Raw genomic sequence first — 13,046 nt, 5'->3', positions numbered from 1 at the left:
ATTGCATGAGCGGCGGACACAATGCTCAGTGTGAAGAGAATCTATTGGGGCGTACTCTACGAAGACTTCTCAAGCGGTGTTCATCCCGAGCTCTGCACAAAAACTTCTCTTACTAATCCTGCTCACGCAACCTTGTTGGGCAATACCTTCTCCTCTTGACTCGAGCTTCCACTGACGGCTTCTTCATCTACTTCCACAGCCGATATAGGCGTGCCATGGATTGTATGAGGAATCAGCGACTGCTTGTGCGGCCACACCAGGTTCAGGGCGGCATATAGCACAAGACTCATGAAAAAGCCGTACAGCCAATTGATGGCGAACAGATTTTTCAAGCCGTTCGGGACCGAGACTGTCGTAGGTGACACTCTGTTTGCGAGCGCAGGCATCATCGGCACGATCGTTACTATCAGCACAAGCAATGCTCGCCAGTTGCATTTTCCATATATGCCGTTGGGATCGTACAATGCCGGGACATCATACCTGCGCTTCTTCACGATCCAGTAATCGCATAACAGAAAACCAGCTAAGGGAGCCTGTGGTTGTTAGCTGGAACCAAGACTGGTCTGACCAGTGTGGAAAGCAAGTGCGAACAAGGTTGAATTGCAGGAGAACTTACCATGAAAATAGCATAGGCACTCATGAAGCTCAAAAAGGTCTGACCTGACTCCAGGATGATCCAAGGACAGAGTGCCCAACCACCGATCAAGAAGCACAGGACAGAGCCTCTTCGAATATTGATGTACTTCGGGAACATTGATGTCACATCGTTCGAAAATGACAGGGCATTGGCAGAGACATTGAGACAGATCTGAGCCAAACACCAGGCGACGGAGCAGAAGAATGCCGCTGCTCGACCGCCGGAGCTACCATGCCAATTGTCGATAATCAGGAGTGGGTTCCAAAGTGCTTCACCGTACACCTTCGCAGAAGCTGAGGCGGCAATGATGCCGCATGCACCAATAACGACCTTGAACATTGGTATGAAAGGCAATTGCCAGATCTGTGCCTTTGACGTCTTCGAGAACCTGCTGAAATCTGGTATATTGACAGCAAGGGTCGAGTATGAGCCCGTGACGGAAGTCATACTGCTCAGCCACAGCCATGCTTTTGTGTTGCCCGATACTGTGGACGGAGCGTCGAAGAAATTACTTCCGGTGCCCGCCTGAACAGCAATCCATGCCACCATGCCAATCGCCACTGGTGGCATAACAATGGCTTTGGCCAAGAAAAGGGGTTGGAGCTTGTGCATGGGAATAAAGAGGAACGGCAGCTGTACCAGGTGATATAGCAGGTAAGACACCATTCCTTGAGTAGTGAGACCAGCTGAAGCAGGAAGGTGGTTTGGCAGGTTCCCATACGAGGGCCAGATTGCTTTGATGATTTGTGTCATGGCGAGCCCACCAGCTGATACCCATCAGTATTTGCCTACGGCACTTGAATATGAGAGCTTACCAGCACTGTTGACACCGAACCAGAACAAAGCCAGAACACCGCGCGAAACCACTGCGAAGTACGATAGCCAGTAGCCATATGCGGCTCTAGCAGCGATTGGAAAAGGGATATGCAGTTGACTACCAATGGCGCCGTTGAGCACAATAGGCAACGCATTGCACAAGCTCGCAACGAGGCATATCAATATTGCGTCTGTAGCAGAAAGTCCTGCTGCCACGACCGAGGACCCTTGGCTCCATGTTGACACAGTGACTAGGTCAGAGAACCTTCGGATCTGGTCAGTCCTGTGCTTCTGCTACGGAGTGTTGCTGGCTTACCAGTACAGCACAAACGTCCAGGCTGTCCAAGTTCGCCTTTCAGGTGGCACAGGGTCTTGGTCAGCGTTACTCCAGACATTTGGCGGTGCTACTGAACTCGTCTGCTTTGGCAGCGTCCACCCGCTAATCTGGCGTCGTCGTCTCAGCTCTTCCTTCACCGACGATGCCGAAACATGGATTTTGGGCATTCTTCCTGTGACGCGCATTGTTGCTGCTCTGCTTGCCAAATGTGTGGTGCTGACGGCTTAGTAGGTAGCATAGAGAGACGTTGCGGGATCCAGGCCATAACACTGTGTTTGATGACCACCGTGTAGGACATCTCCATGATATCTGGTAAGAGATAGTACAACGCTAAAGCAGGGACGGAGCATGGATTGCCATATGCTAGGGGTCCAGGATTCTGGCCAGCTATTGACCAATCACATCGCGGCTGTTGCTATCACAGGCCTGGTATCACGATAAGCCACCACGGGCTATCACTTGGCGGAACAAGCGATATCGTACCATGGTATGGGGCTTCCTTTGGTGAAACCCTGTACGCTAAGCGATGTGCCTAAGGCACGACAGACTTGCACTGAATGCTCGACTTGACGGCGAAGATGCCACAGAAGACGCCCGTTGCACCCAGAGAGGCATCGCAGGTCGATGCATTACAGTATGGCCGGAATCACCAGAATGCTTCTTTCGGGAGCACGCCAGTGCCTTCAAAGGCGGCTTTCGTGAAACCAACGGCAACTCCACGCAAGGAGAGAACACAAGGTCTAAGGCTGAGGCATACGTACCGATATATGGGCTTCTCGAACAGCTTTATCTTCGAGGATCTGCTTAGCCTTGACATAGACTGATCGGTCGATATCGGGCGTTAAAACAAAATCTTAGCATGTTTTGACGAATCAACGTCCACCTCAGTCTATCATCGTACGACGCGCGGAGCGACCTCCGCATACCATTCGGACATGCCCTTAGGAAAGCTATAAGTCCATCATGGAACAACCAGCGTGGTACCGTTGTCATACATCCATCCTCCCACCAGCACACGTACTTCCGCGTTGACACAGACAAAAAAGCAATGGCAACTAAATACCTCGACCGGGCCATCCCGCGAATCTCCTTAGCAGATTTCGACAACCGCATCGACGGAATAACCTCAGAACTAGTCACCGCAGCAGAGAACGTCGGCTTCTTCTGCCTAGTCGACCATGGCATCCCCCCAGCCACAGTAGAAACCATGTTCGACAACTCCGCCCGCTTCTTCTCCCAAGACGACAGCATCAAAGCCAAGGTCCCCTTCTCACCACAAAACAACGCAGGCTGGGAAAAGAACGCCCAAATCCGGCCCAGCACAGGCGCTCCAGACCGCAAAGAGTCCTACCAGATGCAATTCGGCGCCGGCATGGAAGGCCGCTGGCTCCCCGAATCAGACATCCCAGGCTTCAAGGACGTCGCACTAGACTTCATGAACTCCTGCCAGGCCGTCTCGGAGAAGCTCATGATCTGCTTCGCTCGAGGCCTAGGGTTTGAAGATGACTACTTCATCAAAGCACATGATGTCTCAAAACCAGATTCTCAGACCGTCGCTCGGCTATTGCACTACTTTGCTACACCGGAGACCACCTCAGGTGAGATATACCATCGAGCCGGCGCCCACACAGACTGGGACTTCGTCACCATGCTCTTCCAGAAAGCCGGCCAATCCGGCCTCGAGATCTGTCCTGGCCGCGAGGTCTCAACTCAATTCGGCTATGGCGACACCTGGACTAAAGTCGAGCCGGATGCGGAATCTAACAGCATCATTTGCAACATCGGCGACCTCCTCATGTCCTGGAGCGACGATAGATTCAAGAGTACGTTTCATCGGGTCAAGGCGCCGTGTGAGGCTGGTGATTTCTATGGCGAGAGATATAGCATTGCGTACTTTAATCAGCCACTCAAGAGTGCGGAGATTCAGGGGCCATTGGGGAAGTACCCTATGGTGACTGGGGCGGAGTTTACGAGGAATGCGATGCAGAGGAACTTTAGGGCTGTGTTGGAGAAGACTATGAAGATGCAGGGGCTTCATGGTGGGGAGGTTGAGGAGAAGGTGCCGAGTGTGCAGGCTGCTCCGATTACGGTGTCTTGAAATGGCTCTTAGCATTACTGTTGATTGGGTATCATCTTCAATCTCGCGGTGACGATCTAGACGCGTGATTAGTGCCTCACAATGAAGTGTGCTATAACTGAGCTGGTCGGTATCACATATCATCCATGCTTTCAATTGAACTTCAAAACATGCTGAGTGACTTTGCCCCAGGGTATGCTGTAAAACACAGCAATGCACATGCGTCTCCCTGCGACTACCCTAAGTGCTCATGTTCCCACCTTTCCTTTATCCTGCTCAAGCCGAACCTGCAACAGCTCAATTTCACCATGGAGGGCCCCCGAACCTTCATGAACACTCCAAGAGAGCTTCAAGACATGGTCCTGCACGAGTACTTCCGGGACGTTGTGATCACCATATACCCAGCACTCTCCGACGACGAGACCGAGGAACGTCGTAAACGTACAGAACCACATCCTTGCTTGACCATCTTCCATGTCAGTAAAGGACTCCACCAATTGGCTCGAGCTGCTTTCTATCGGCATGCTACTTTCCACCACTGGGCGCCCGCCATCAGTGATGACTTCAACTTCTGGAATAGATATCGAACAGGCTTTCCGTCCAAACGATTTGAGAAAGTCTCCGGCGACATCGACTTTGCACTTCTGCTTAATAAAGGTTAGGGTGTGCTTGGATTTCCGTATGCTACGGTTAAGGATATCACGATCAAGGACGTGGTGTACACCAAGCACGATGATGGTGAGTTGCAACGATCGTGCTTGTGGCCTGCCGCTAACGCGCACAAGTCCCAGATATACTCGAGTCGCTGAGAAACTTGCAAGACAGGTGCCGATTGGTGGGTGGCAGGATGAAATGCTATCTTCATGTTTTCTTCCGACCATATGTATGGCTGGGATACGGTACCAATGTAAGCCATTGGGTGAGGCTTAGGGGCGTTAGCCTGAGAGTGAACTGATTGGATCACAGGCAACAGCCAGAGTCATCGTCAATGCAGATGCAGCCACTGATCTGTACGAGGTCAAGTCGATGATTGAGACACAATTCGACATCATCAAAAAGTGGTTTGACGACGTCTTTGAGAACAAGCTGCTGAAACCAAGGATATGGTCTGATCAGGTGTCCACGTATATCGACGAATCGAAGCATTGGGAGGACCCCTGGAAGTGAACCGGTCAACAGACTCCTGCAAGCACGGAGCCAGAAGTATCTAGCGGAGAAGATGAGGACTCGAGCGACGATGGATCCAACGGTGATGGAGAAGCGAACGACGAGGAGGAGGTGAATGATTCTGAAGAAGAGACTACCGCGGAGAGAGTGAGCGAGCCAGATGTCGAGGCTGAGTGAAAGGCGGCGCCTTATCACGCGACAGACTGGCCGACGTTTCTTTCCTCGTGTGGAGAGTATGGGAGGTCCAGTGGCATTGCGCAGCAATGACATATATTTCTGGCTGCTCAATTGCGGCGATAGGTCGTTCCAATGACGAGGAGGGCACCATGAAGTAGCTTGAAAGCAAGTTACTGATGCCGGTCACTGGTGGACACCGCTGAGCATAATCATGTGCCACGAAGTCACAGCTTCTCATACTCTGGGCTGTTCAAGTTGCGCTCAAGCCACCATCGAGATTGAGCACTGTGTTATTTGCATACTCGTTCTTGAGCAGGAACATGACAGCATCTGCCACCTCTTCTGCCTTCCCATATCGCCGCAATGGTATCTCCGCCACAAGTTTGTCTTTTTGTGCATTCGAAAACTTCTCGATCATTGGCGTATCGACGTAACCAGGAACAACGACGTTTGCTCGAAAGGGTGGCAACGCAGGAAATTTGTCTCTGATAGCAGCTCCTTCTAGGGCAAGAGTCCTCGTGAAGGCAGTGAGGCCTGCCTTACTCGTCGAGTATATGGAAGTGCCATATCCACCACGCTCGGCAAGCAGAGAAGATATGTTGATGACACAGAAGGAGGATGGTCGGCGGCTGTCACCTGTCGAATCATTCCAAGGCGATTTGCCGTACATGAAGTACTGTTTAAGCATCTGCCGTGACAGCTCGATCGGAACTTCCAAATTGACCTTGAGGATCTCTGAGACAGTGGCAGGTGAAGTCGTGAGCAATCCTTGTGTCTGAGTGATACCTGCGCAATTGATTAGAGTATCAAATTGGTGCTTTGAGATCTTCCATCCTTGAGTCAAATTGGTCAAGTATTTGAAGTCACATTCCACGAAGCCAAGAGGGGCATCTTCCAGTCCTGTCTCCTTTCTTATATCGTTAATAGCTTGTTGAGCTTTGGCAGCTGTGCGGCTGACTATAACGACGGCGGAAGCACCATTGAGGACCAGCTGCTTCGAAATTTGATACCCTATACCGGACGCACCTGCCGAGCATGGACTCAGCTACTACAGCAATAATTGAGAAGGCACGCTATCCGCTCAGACTTACCACCTGTTACGATACACCTTCGAAGGCATGGGTCGCCCTTGATATTCCTTGCAGGACCGCTGGTTGGAACCTGCCATGCTTGTTCATGAAGACCGGTAGTGCCAGAACTAAAGTATCGCTGTCCACAGTATGAGTTCCCGATCAGTGGCCTAGCTTTGTAGCGTGATCGCCTCAAATTAAAGCGCCATAGACTACCCAGAGTGACGCTTGTAGTCGTCATGGCCATGAATCCCGGATGTTCTTCGAGATAGAAGTGACAACCAGCACGATGAATGGACGTGTCAAGCTAAGACGCGCCGGGATTAGCGTATCTCGAACAAAGCTGTCGGCAATCAATCTGTTCTCGCAGATACTTCTCCCACAAGAATTTCTGCCACCATCGCTACCACGCATTTGTTGCTGAACGGTCTCAATCATTTGCACAGGAAGAATACTAAGCACGCACACGAGATGACTGACACGAACAAGGAACTCTCGCCATACGTGACCCTCGTCTCAGCTGATGGCTTCGAATTCCACGTGCGTCGATCAGCGGCCTGTGTATCAGGTACCATTCGACGCATGCTTGATGTACAGAGTGAGTCGATTGAGGGGTGCTGCTCGTGCATGTCGCAAACTTACATATTACTAGATAACTTCAGTGAAGCTCAGAGCGGTATCTGCCATCTCGAAAACTTGAGTGGCATCGTCCTCGAAAAAGTCGTTGAATACTTCTACTACAATGAAAAGCACAAAGAGAGCACGGGCGTAGCAGATATGGATATTCCTCCTGATCTATGTCTCGAGCTCCTGATGGCTGCCGACTACCTCGATACCTGAGAATTTTGAAGATTCTATCTTTCGAGGAGAGATCAAAATTCGATAAGAACAAAAAGCGTTGACGTCCATTTATGAACTGATGCAAACACAAGACACCAAAGAGTCATCGCCTGCTTGCGCCATACTGCAATCCTCTGCAGCACAGAAATATAGCAAGCACAGCCGTCGGATCTGCTCAAACCTCATTCATGCTGCTCAAACGTTGTCGTGACGGCATCTGAGCCCTCCGCACATGCAGCTGCAAGGTCCTGCTCACTGCTGTCAAACACCACCTCAAGCATATGCGTCCAATCTCTTTTCCTCAATGGTAGAGACGTCTATAGTAGGTGGAAGAACAACCTATCCCGGTTTATTCACGCAGTCCAGATCACAGAAATCACTGATACTGGACGTTCTTCTGTAGGGAAACAAAAGCTAGTCAAAAATGCGATACTGAACATCAATCTCTTTCTTCTTGGAGCATCGCGAGTTGACCTCTTTCCTCTGTACTTTTCCACCATCGTTGTTGCCTCGGGATATCTGACTTCACTTTGCAAGCAGGAAGAAGGACCGACCGACTATGCCGCCCAGTCCATTATGCTGACCATGCTAACTAGATTTGACTTAGTTTCATGCGATACGTGGTTGGTCTTCAAACCACTTCGAGCGGAGTTCAATACCTAGGTACTTGATGTAATGCCGATATCCCACTTAACATGCAGCTATATGAAAGCTTTCTTCTCCAACACCTTAATACTGTACTTGGCATGCAGCTACACCAAAGCGATTCTTCAGAACAGTCTTTCAATGCAACTAAAGCTCGGCACGATCCATGAACCTCGACTAACACTGGCGGCCGGGAGCCCTCCCGATGCATTGCGGATGTCTTGTCATTTCGCCCCGGGGACCTTCGTTCGAACTCGCTAGGAACATGAAGAATATGAAGGCGGCGAGCTGCTCGTCTCACGTCCAACTCCACCGTTTGACGAGCACAAATCACTAACCTGTGAAGCACCAACTCCTATCTCGAACCATGGCGGAACTCCCCGGCGTAGCACTCATCACCGGCGCAGGATCAGGTAAGTCGTCACCCCCACTCCACACCCTCACACCCGTCCACCCACCTGAGCAACCATGGTTAAACCTCACCCCAGGAATCGGCCAAGCCGTCGCCCTCGCATTCCTCCGCGCAGGCTGCACCAACCTCACCCTAATCGACATGTCCACCCCCGGCCTCCAAAAGACCCAGTCCCTCCTGACCGAGATCAACTCGTCCGCCAACATCACCCTCGAAACTGGCAACACCACCGATGCCTCCTTCATCGATCGCGCCGTCGAGAACCTGCTAACCAAGCACGGCCGCCTCGACTACGCCGTCAATTGCGCGGGGGTCATGGGTCCGTATCTCAGCACCATCGACGACTCGATCGAGAGTTTGGACCACGTCATGAATGTGAATTACAAGGGGACGTTGCTGTGTAGTCGAGCTGAGATCCGCGCTATGTTGCGGAATGAGCCGAGTGGGGCGGAGGATATCCCGGGGCAGAGGGGGGCGATTGTGCATATCGCGAGTGCATATGGGTTGTTTGGGGCGCCGAGAGTTAGTAAGTTTATCCAGTCCATTCTCCATCTATCTCAACTCACCCAGTCTAAAACGCCTGGCTTTCTTTCTATCCATCCACACGTACACACACCTACACTTCCATGCTCCTGCTAATTTCTCTCCCCAGCATCCTACTGTGCCTCCAAAGGCGCCATCCTCCAACTCACCCGCGCCGACGCAGTCGACTACAGCCCCCGCGGCATCAGAATCAACGCCGTCTGTCCCGGTCTGATCAGCACACCCGCCACATTCGACCCCGATAAAGCGGAGACGATGAAGCCCTTCGAGGAGATTATCGGGAAGCACCCGATGGGACGGTGGGGGAGGGCGAGCGAGGTGGCGGATGCGTGTGTGTTTTTGTGTAGTGGAAAGGCGAGTTTTGTGCAGGGGGTGGCGTTGCCGGTTGACGGGGGGTGGAGTGCGGCTGGGTAGGTGCGAGGTTGAATTGAAGGGGGGTTTGGAGAGAGGGTGAGGACGCGAAGATTATAGAACTGGGACTCAAGTCATAGAACTAGAGACTCAAGGGAGATGGATCTCAGACTCCAGAAGTAGCAGCATGGGACCATTAGATCGATTATCGGTCTGCAAGAGTACTGTTCAAGTGAGAAACATTATAGAATAGATAGAGCAGAGGCAGAACCAACCACAAAGTTAAAGAGCGTACGTGAACGGAATGAGTAGCTAGGTATTGATTGTCTGGATCAAGGCTATACCATGACTGAGAAGACGAGTGCAAGTGCTCCGATGGGCCTGTTGCGGCAAGTCCAAGGCTCGATTTAGAAAGCACGGCTTTCCAATCATCGTGTACCCGCTTCAGCGCTTTCTGAGCCAAGTCTCCTGCTAACCCAATGTTTTGCCATCATGTGCAGACCCGTCCTGTAGCATGACGGCAAGCGCTTGGAATGATATGACTTGATTGCAGAGGTTGATGCTCAGCACAGCGTGCACCGAAAGATCCCTCTCTGGTTCAGTTGCTTCGTTTACCCGTACTGAACCTTCAAAGCGATCTTGACCTAATTGCGAACATCAACCGAGGCCTCAGGTGGCAGCTCCGCCGGCTTCAGTGGTCCAGACTCCGAAGAACCTGGTCGCATACTCTTGATTGCAAATGATGAGATTGCAGGCCCAACGAAAACTGAACACAGCTGGTAGCTTGGCAACAATGACATCGTGCTATTTGTGCTCGTTCAGTTGCGTGACGAGCTGTGCCAAGATCAAGACCTTCGCAGCAGAACCCGAGAAGACCCAACTTTCGTGCTTGGTAGAAGAGTGATCGTGAATCCCGTCGCTGGTTTTGAGAGTATTGAATGCTTCCCTGAATAGGTCGTCGCAGTTTGTCCAGATTTTGACATGAGCATCGGACCCGACATTCTTGTTTCCGGTAAATGTGCGTTGGGCGTAGGGGGAAGTGATTGATGTAAGTGCCATTGGAGGCTTCGACGGTGCACGTTGGCTAATGGTTGTATGGATGTAGAACGGTTGGTCTAGCGCGAGGCCTTTCAGGATTCTTTCAAGATACTGCAACTGAGAAGTACTCGACTTTTTGGTGACTGGAGGCATGATGCGTTGAGATGTATGTCGACGAGGATGTGGCGTGAAACGTTTGCTGACGCGAGACAGGATCGTGTTCGTCAGGTGTGTGGCTTTGAGTCGGAGAAGAGGAGCGCAAAATTTTGGTGTACGGTTTGGCGGTATGATATGGAAAGTGATTGGCAGAATTTATGACGACCGCAAGTGCAAAGCCTCGTTCCTGCGAAGGATGGTCAGTCCTGACATTGATGATACGAAGACGCCCAAGTCTTACCTTCAATCAATGCATTGATTCATTCCTAGGTCAAGTACAACAAGAAGAGAGGTGTCTGACGTCGACGATGTGCAGGACTTCGAGGTCACCTGAAAACGTTGTGTTAGCTGCGCGTGTGTATGAGAAGATGTTTAGTTACTCACCTCGTAGCAGCTGCTTAAGATCCAAGGCTGGTTTGTGAAAAGTTCGTGTTGGAAGGCTGAGATCCTTCTTAGGCGGGATAGGTGCACTTCTGGTACTAGCATTCAGAGGTTGTTCAGGCCGCTATCACATAGCCTTCTTCCTGGACTATTGTCAGATATGACTGTAGCATACGCCCTGGCCTAAAATCATACCTTCAATCAGTCCAGCAAGTCATGCAGCCTCTGCGTGAATCTTTCATAGAACCAGTGAGCGGACTCTCGTAGGAACCGACAATTGATTCGTGGTTGGTGAGCGGTACTATGTCGTGAGGAGAATCGGACAGGGCGCAGATGCCGTGAAAGTCTAGCTCGGTATGAGTTGGGAGATTAATAAGGCCGCCACTGCAGTGCCCTACTCCTTCAATCGTGTCAGCACGGGTACGGTTAGAGAATATAGATCCACTTACCTCAATCAAACCAGCAGAACAGTCTCAGCATGAGGCCCTGAAAGAGTTGAATGATCGATCGACGCCAGGGCGAAGAGCGTGAAACGTGTCTGTAGATCGAATATGATGACGAGATAGGTAGACGATGTGGAAGAGTCATCAACTGTGCGGAAAGATATAGGCAGTGGTTTGCTGCAGGCTTGGCAGCACGTGCCCGCAAAATGTGATGGAAGTGAAGGTGTCGAATGGTTTTCACTTTCAAATGAGATCTGAAGAGCGCAATTGTGCCTATCGAATGACATGTGACAAAGTCCTTAGGTCTCGATATGACAGCGACGGCTCGTAATTGTGTATATATGGTCCAAATAAACGTCCGTCAACGCAGTCAATTGCGTAGATACAGGTGCATCGTTCCTACCTGAACAAGCTGCTTCTGGCATCTGCCCTGAGAGGTTCTGGATTCAAGAGGAAAGCCGGTGCAGCCATTGCTGAGATCGGGATCTGTACTGTATGCCAACGCGCGACTACCTAGCCTTGACCGCCGGGTTTCTTCAGCAGTTTTTGCCAGGTATGTCGCCACAAAGCCATGTACCGGATGAAACGTTACTAGTAGGTGCATCAATGTCAACAGTCCCACACTGCTATAAAGTGCTCTCGTATATGATCGCTCTGATTCATTCCATAGTTCTTGTAAGCCACGCTGCGCAGCTTCATGCTTTCGTCAATAACGATAGTTCTTAGACAACGCCAATGCCGAACCTATATTATTACTCCCTCGTCATTCGTAAATCGTCATATCCACCAAACACCCCTCCAGCGGTGCTTGGATAGAATACTTTCTTCAAAATCATAATTAACAATGCGAGAAAGACACCCGCAATCGCTCGATCGATAGTGATATGAGAGTCGGCCTGCCGCTGTTGCATCTGCTGAAGGTTTTGGAATTGCTGCTGTTGTGGTGCAGTCGGCGCATCTGTGCTTGTGCCTCTATTGTGCGGTCTGTAGGATATGGTTGGGATGTTATTTGTGGCTAATAAAGGCGGTGCTTGCGTGGTGGGTGTGGGTTGCAACGGGACTTGTTGTGAATACTGCGGCTCCGCTGCATTGAAGGGCTGCGTGGCGGTCTGTTGTACAGTATCTTCATCCCGCTGTGCCGTTACTGGTATTTCCGGAGCATCCCGTGATAGACCCTGATCTTTCACCGTCGTCTCCGTCTGCTCAGCATCCGCATCCTGCGGATCCTCCTCTTTCTGCTTCCCCTTATCGACCTTCACCCTCGCCTCAACCTGCATCCCCTCCGGCAAATCCTCCAAACCCTCAACCTCAGCCTCAACATTCACGCCCTTCTCCCTACAAACATCCCACCACCACTTCATCCTCTCCTCATTCGTCCAGCCCTTCCGATCCCCACCCTCCTCCTCCCCACCACACCCCCCACACCTCCACCTCCTACTCTCCCCCGCCAACCGCTCCCTAACCCCCCTCGAACTCTCCAAACCCCCCACCTGCCCCGCCGTGCCCTCCTCCCCCATAAACCCCCTCAACGCCGTAAGCGCAAGTCTCACACCCCACGCAGGCTGCCACGTCTCCTCGTGAAACCCACTGATACTCAGACAGATCTCCCGATTCACCTCGAAGCGGCCGCTGGGCGTGAGGAACCTGAAGTTCGGCGGTTTCATGGGGTACGCGGGTGGAAGCGTGATGCGACCGTGGTAGATCCCGCCTGCGTAGGGTGAGGGGGCGGGTGGACCGAGTAGCGTGAAGTGCCATTCGTGGAGGTTGTCTTCGGAGAGGGGGGCGGCGTGGAAGGTTGGGTTGGGGTGTTTGGCGGCGCTGGAGAGTTCTTGGGTTTCTTTGAGGAGGCGACGGATGGTTGGGGAGGGGGCCATGGTGCGCGATCACGGAGTTGCTCTATGATACGAATAGTAGAGCTATACGGTGCCTTCAGCTGGGTACCGACTGCATTTATGA

General features: G+C 51.6%; 9 protein-coding genes across 9 annotated transcripts; 5 read left to right on the top strand and 4 right to left on the bottom strand.

Moving 5' to 3' along the window:
• Positions 1–122: 122 nt before the first annotated feature.
• Positions 123–1,975, bottom strand: PMZ80_008466 (uncharacterized protein; the record flags this gene model as incomplete). Its single annotated transcript, XM_064876866.1, has 4 exons — positions 123–533; positions 617–1,404; positions 1,453–1,718; positions 1,770–1,975. 4 exons carry the CDS (start codon positions 1,973–1,975, stop codon positions 123–125), a joined length of 1,671 nt encoding a protein of 556 aa, XP_064727253.1.
• Positions 1,976–2,368: 393 nt separating this feature from the next.
• On the top strand, positions 2,369–2,614 carry PMZ80_008465 (uncharacterized protein; the record flags this gene model as incomplete). The annotated part of the gene is made up of 1 exon (XM_064876865.1): positions 2,369–2,614. One exon carries the CDS (start codon positions 2,369–2,371, stop codon positions 2,612–2,614), a length of 246 nt encoding a protein of 81 aa, XP_064727252.1.
• Positions 2,615–2,838: 224 nt separating this feature from the next.
• Positions 2,839–3,888, top strand: PMZ80_008464 (uncharacterized protein; the record flags this gene model as incomplete). Its single annotated transcript, XM_064876864.1, has 1 exon — positions 2,839–3,888. The coding sequence occupies one exon, from the start codon at positions 2,839–2,841 to the stop codon at positions 3,886–3,888; it is 1,050 nt and encodes a 349-aa protein (XP_064727251.1).
• A 287-nt stretch (positions 3,889–4,175) lies between these two features.
• Positions 4,176–5,211, top strand: PMZ80_008463 (uncharacterized protein; the record flags this gene model as incomplete). The annotated part of the gene is made up of 3 exons (XM_064876863.1): positions 4,176–4,524; positions 4,841–4,983; positions 5,047–5,211. 3 exons carry the CDS (start codon positions 4,176–4,178, stop codon positions 5,209–5,211), a joined length of 657 nt encoding a protein of 218 aa, XP_064727250.1.
• A 250-nt stretch (positions 5,212–5,461) lies between these two features.
• Positions 5,462–6,379, bottom strand: PMZ80_008462 (uncharacterized protein; the record flags this gene model as incomplete). Its single annotated transcript, XM_064876862.1, has 2 exons — positions 5,462–6,251; positions 6,303–6,379. The coding sequence occupies 2 exons, from the start codon at positions 6,377–6,379 to the stop codon at positions 5,462–5,464; spliced, it is 867 nt and encodes a 288-aa protein (XP_064727249.1).
• A 373-nt stretch (positions 6,380–6,752) lies between these two features.
• ELC1 (elongin C) lies at positions 6,753–7,121 on the top strand (the record flags this gene model as incomplete). Its single annotated transcript, XM_064876861.1, has 2 exons — positions 6,753–6,879; positions 6,934–7,121. The coding sequence occupies 2 exons, from the start codon at positions 6,753–6,755 to the stop codon at positions 7,119–7,121; spliced, it is 315 nt and encodes a 104-aa protein (XP_064727248.1).
• Positions 7,122–8,133: 1,012 nt separating this feature from the next.
• On the top strand, positions 8,134–9,135 carry PMZ80_008460 (uncharacterized protein; the record flags this gene model as incomplete). Its single annotated transcript, XM_064876860.1, has 2 exons — positions 8,134–8,704; positions 8,831–9,135. 2 exons carry the CDS (start codon positions 8,134–8,136, stop codon positions 9,133–9,135), a joined length of 876 nt encoding a protein of 291 aa, XP_064727247.1.
• A 741-nt stretch (positions 9,136–9,876) lies between these two features.
• PMZ80_008459 (uncharacterized protein) lies at positions 9,877–10,263 on the bottom strand (the record flags this gene model as incomplete). The annotated part of the gene is made up of 1 exon (XM_064876859.1): positions 9,877–10,263. One exon carries the CDS (start codon positions 10,261–10,263, stop codon positions 9,877–9,879), a length of 387 nt encoding a protein of 128 aa, XP_064727246.1.
• A 1,579-nt stretch (positions 10,264–11,842) lies between these two features.
• Positions 11,843–12,964, bottom strand: PMZ80_008458 (uncharacterized protein; the record flags this gene model as incomplete). Its single annotated transcript, XM_064876858.1, has 1 exon — positions 11,843–12,964. The coding sequence occupies one exon, from the start codon at positions 12,962–12,964 to the stop codon at positions 11,843–11,845; it is 1,122 nt and encodes a 373-aa protein (XP_064727245.1).
• Between the last annotated feature and the right edge of the window lie 82 nt (positions 12,965–13,046).

Source organism: Knufia obscura (assembly GCF_036327395.1).
Source record: "Knufia obscura strain CCFEE 5817 isolate CBS 148926 chromosome Unknown scaffold_11, whole genome shotgun sequence".
Classification (NCBI taxonomy): Eukaryota; Fungi; Ascomycota; class Eurotiomycetes; order Chaetothyriales; family Trichomeriaceae; genus Knufia; species Knufia obscura.
This window is presented reverse-complemented; position numbering and strand designations above follow the sequence as displayed.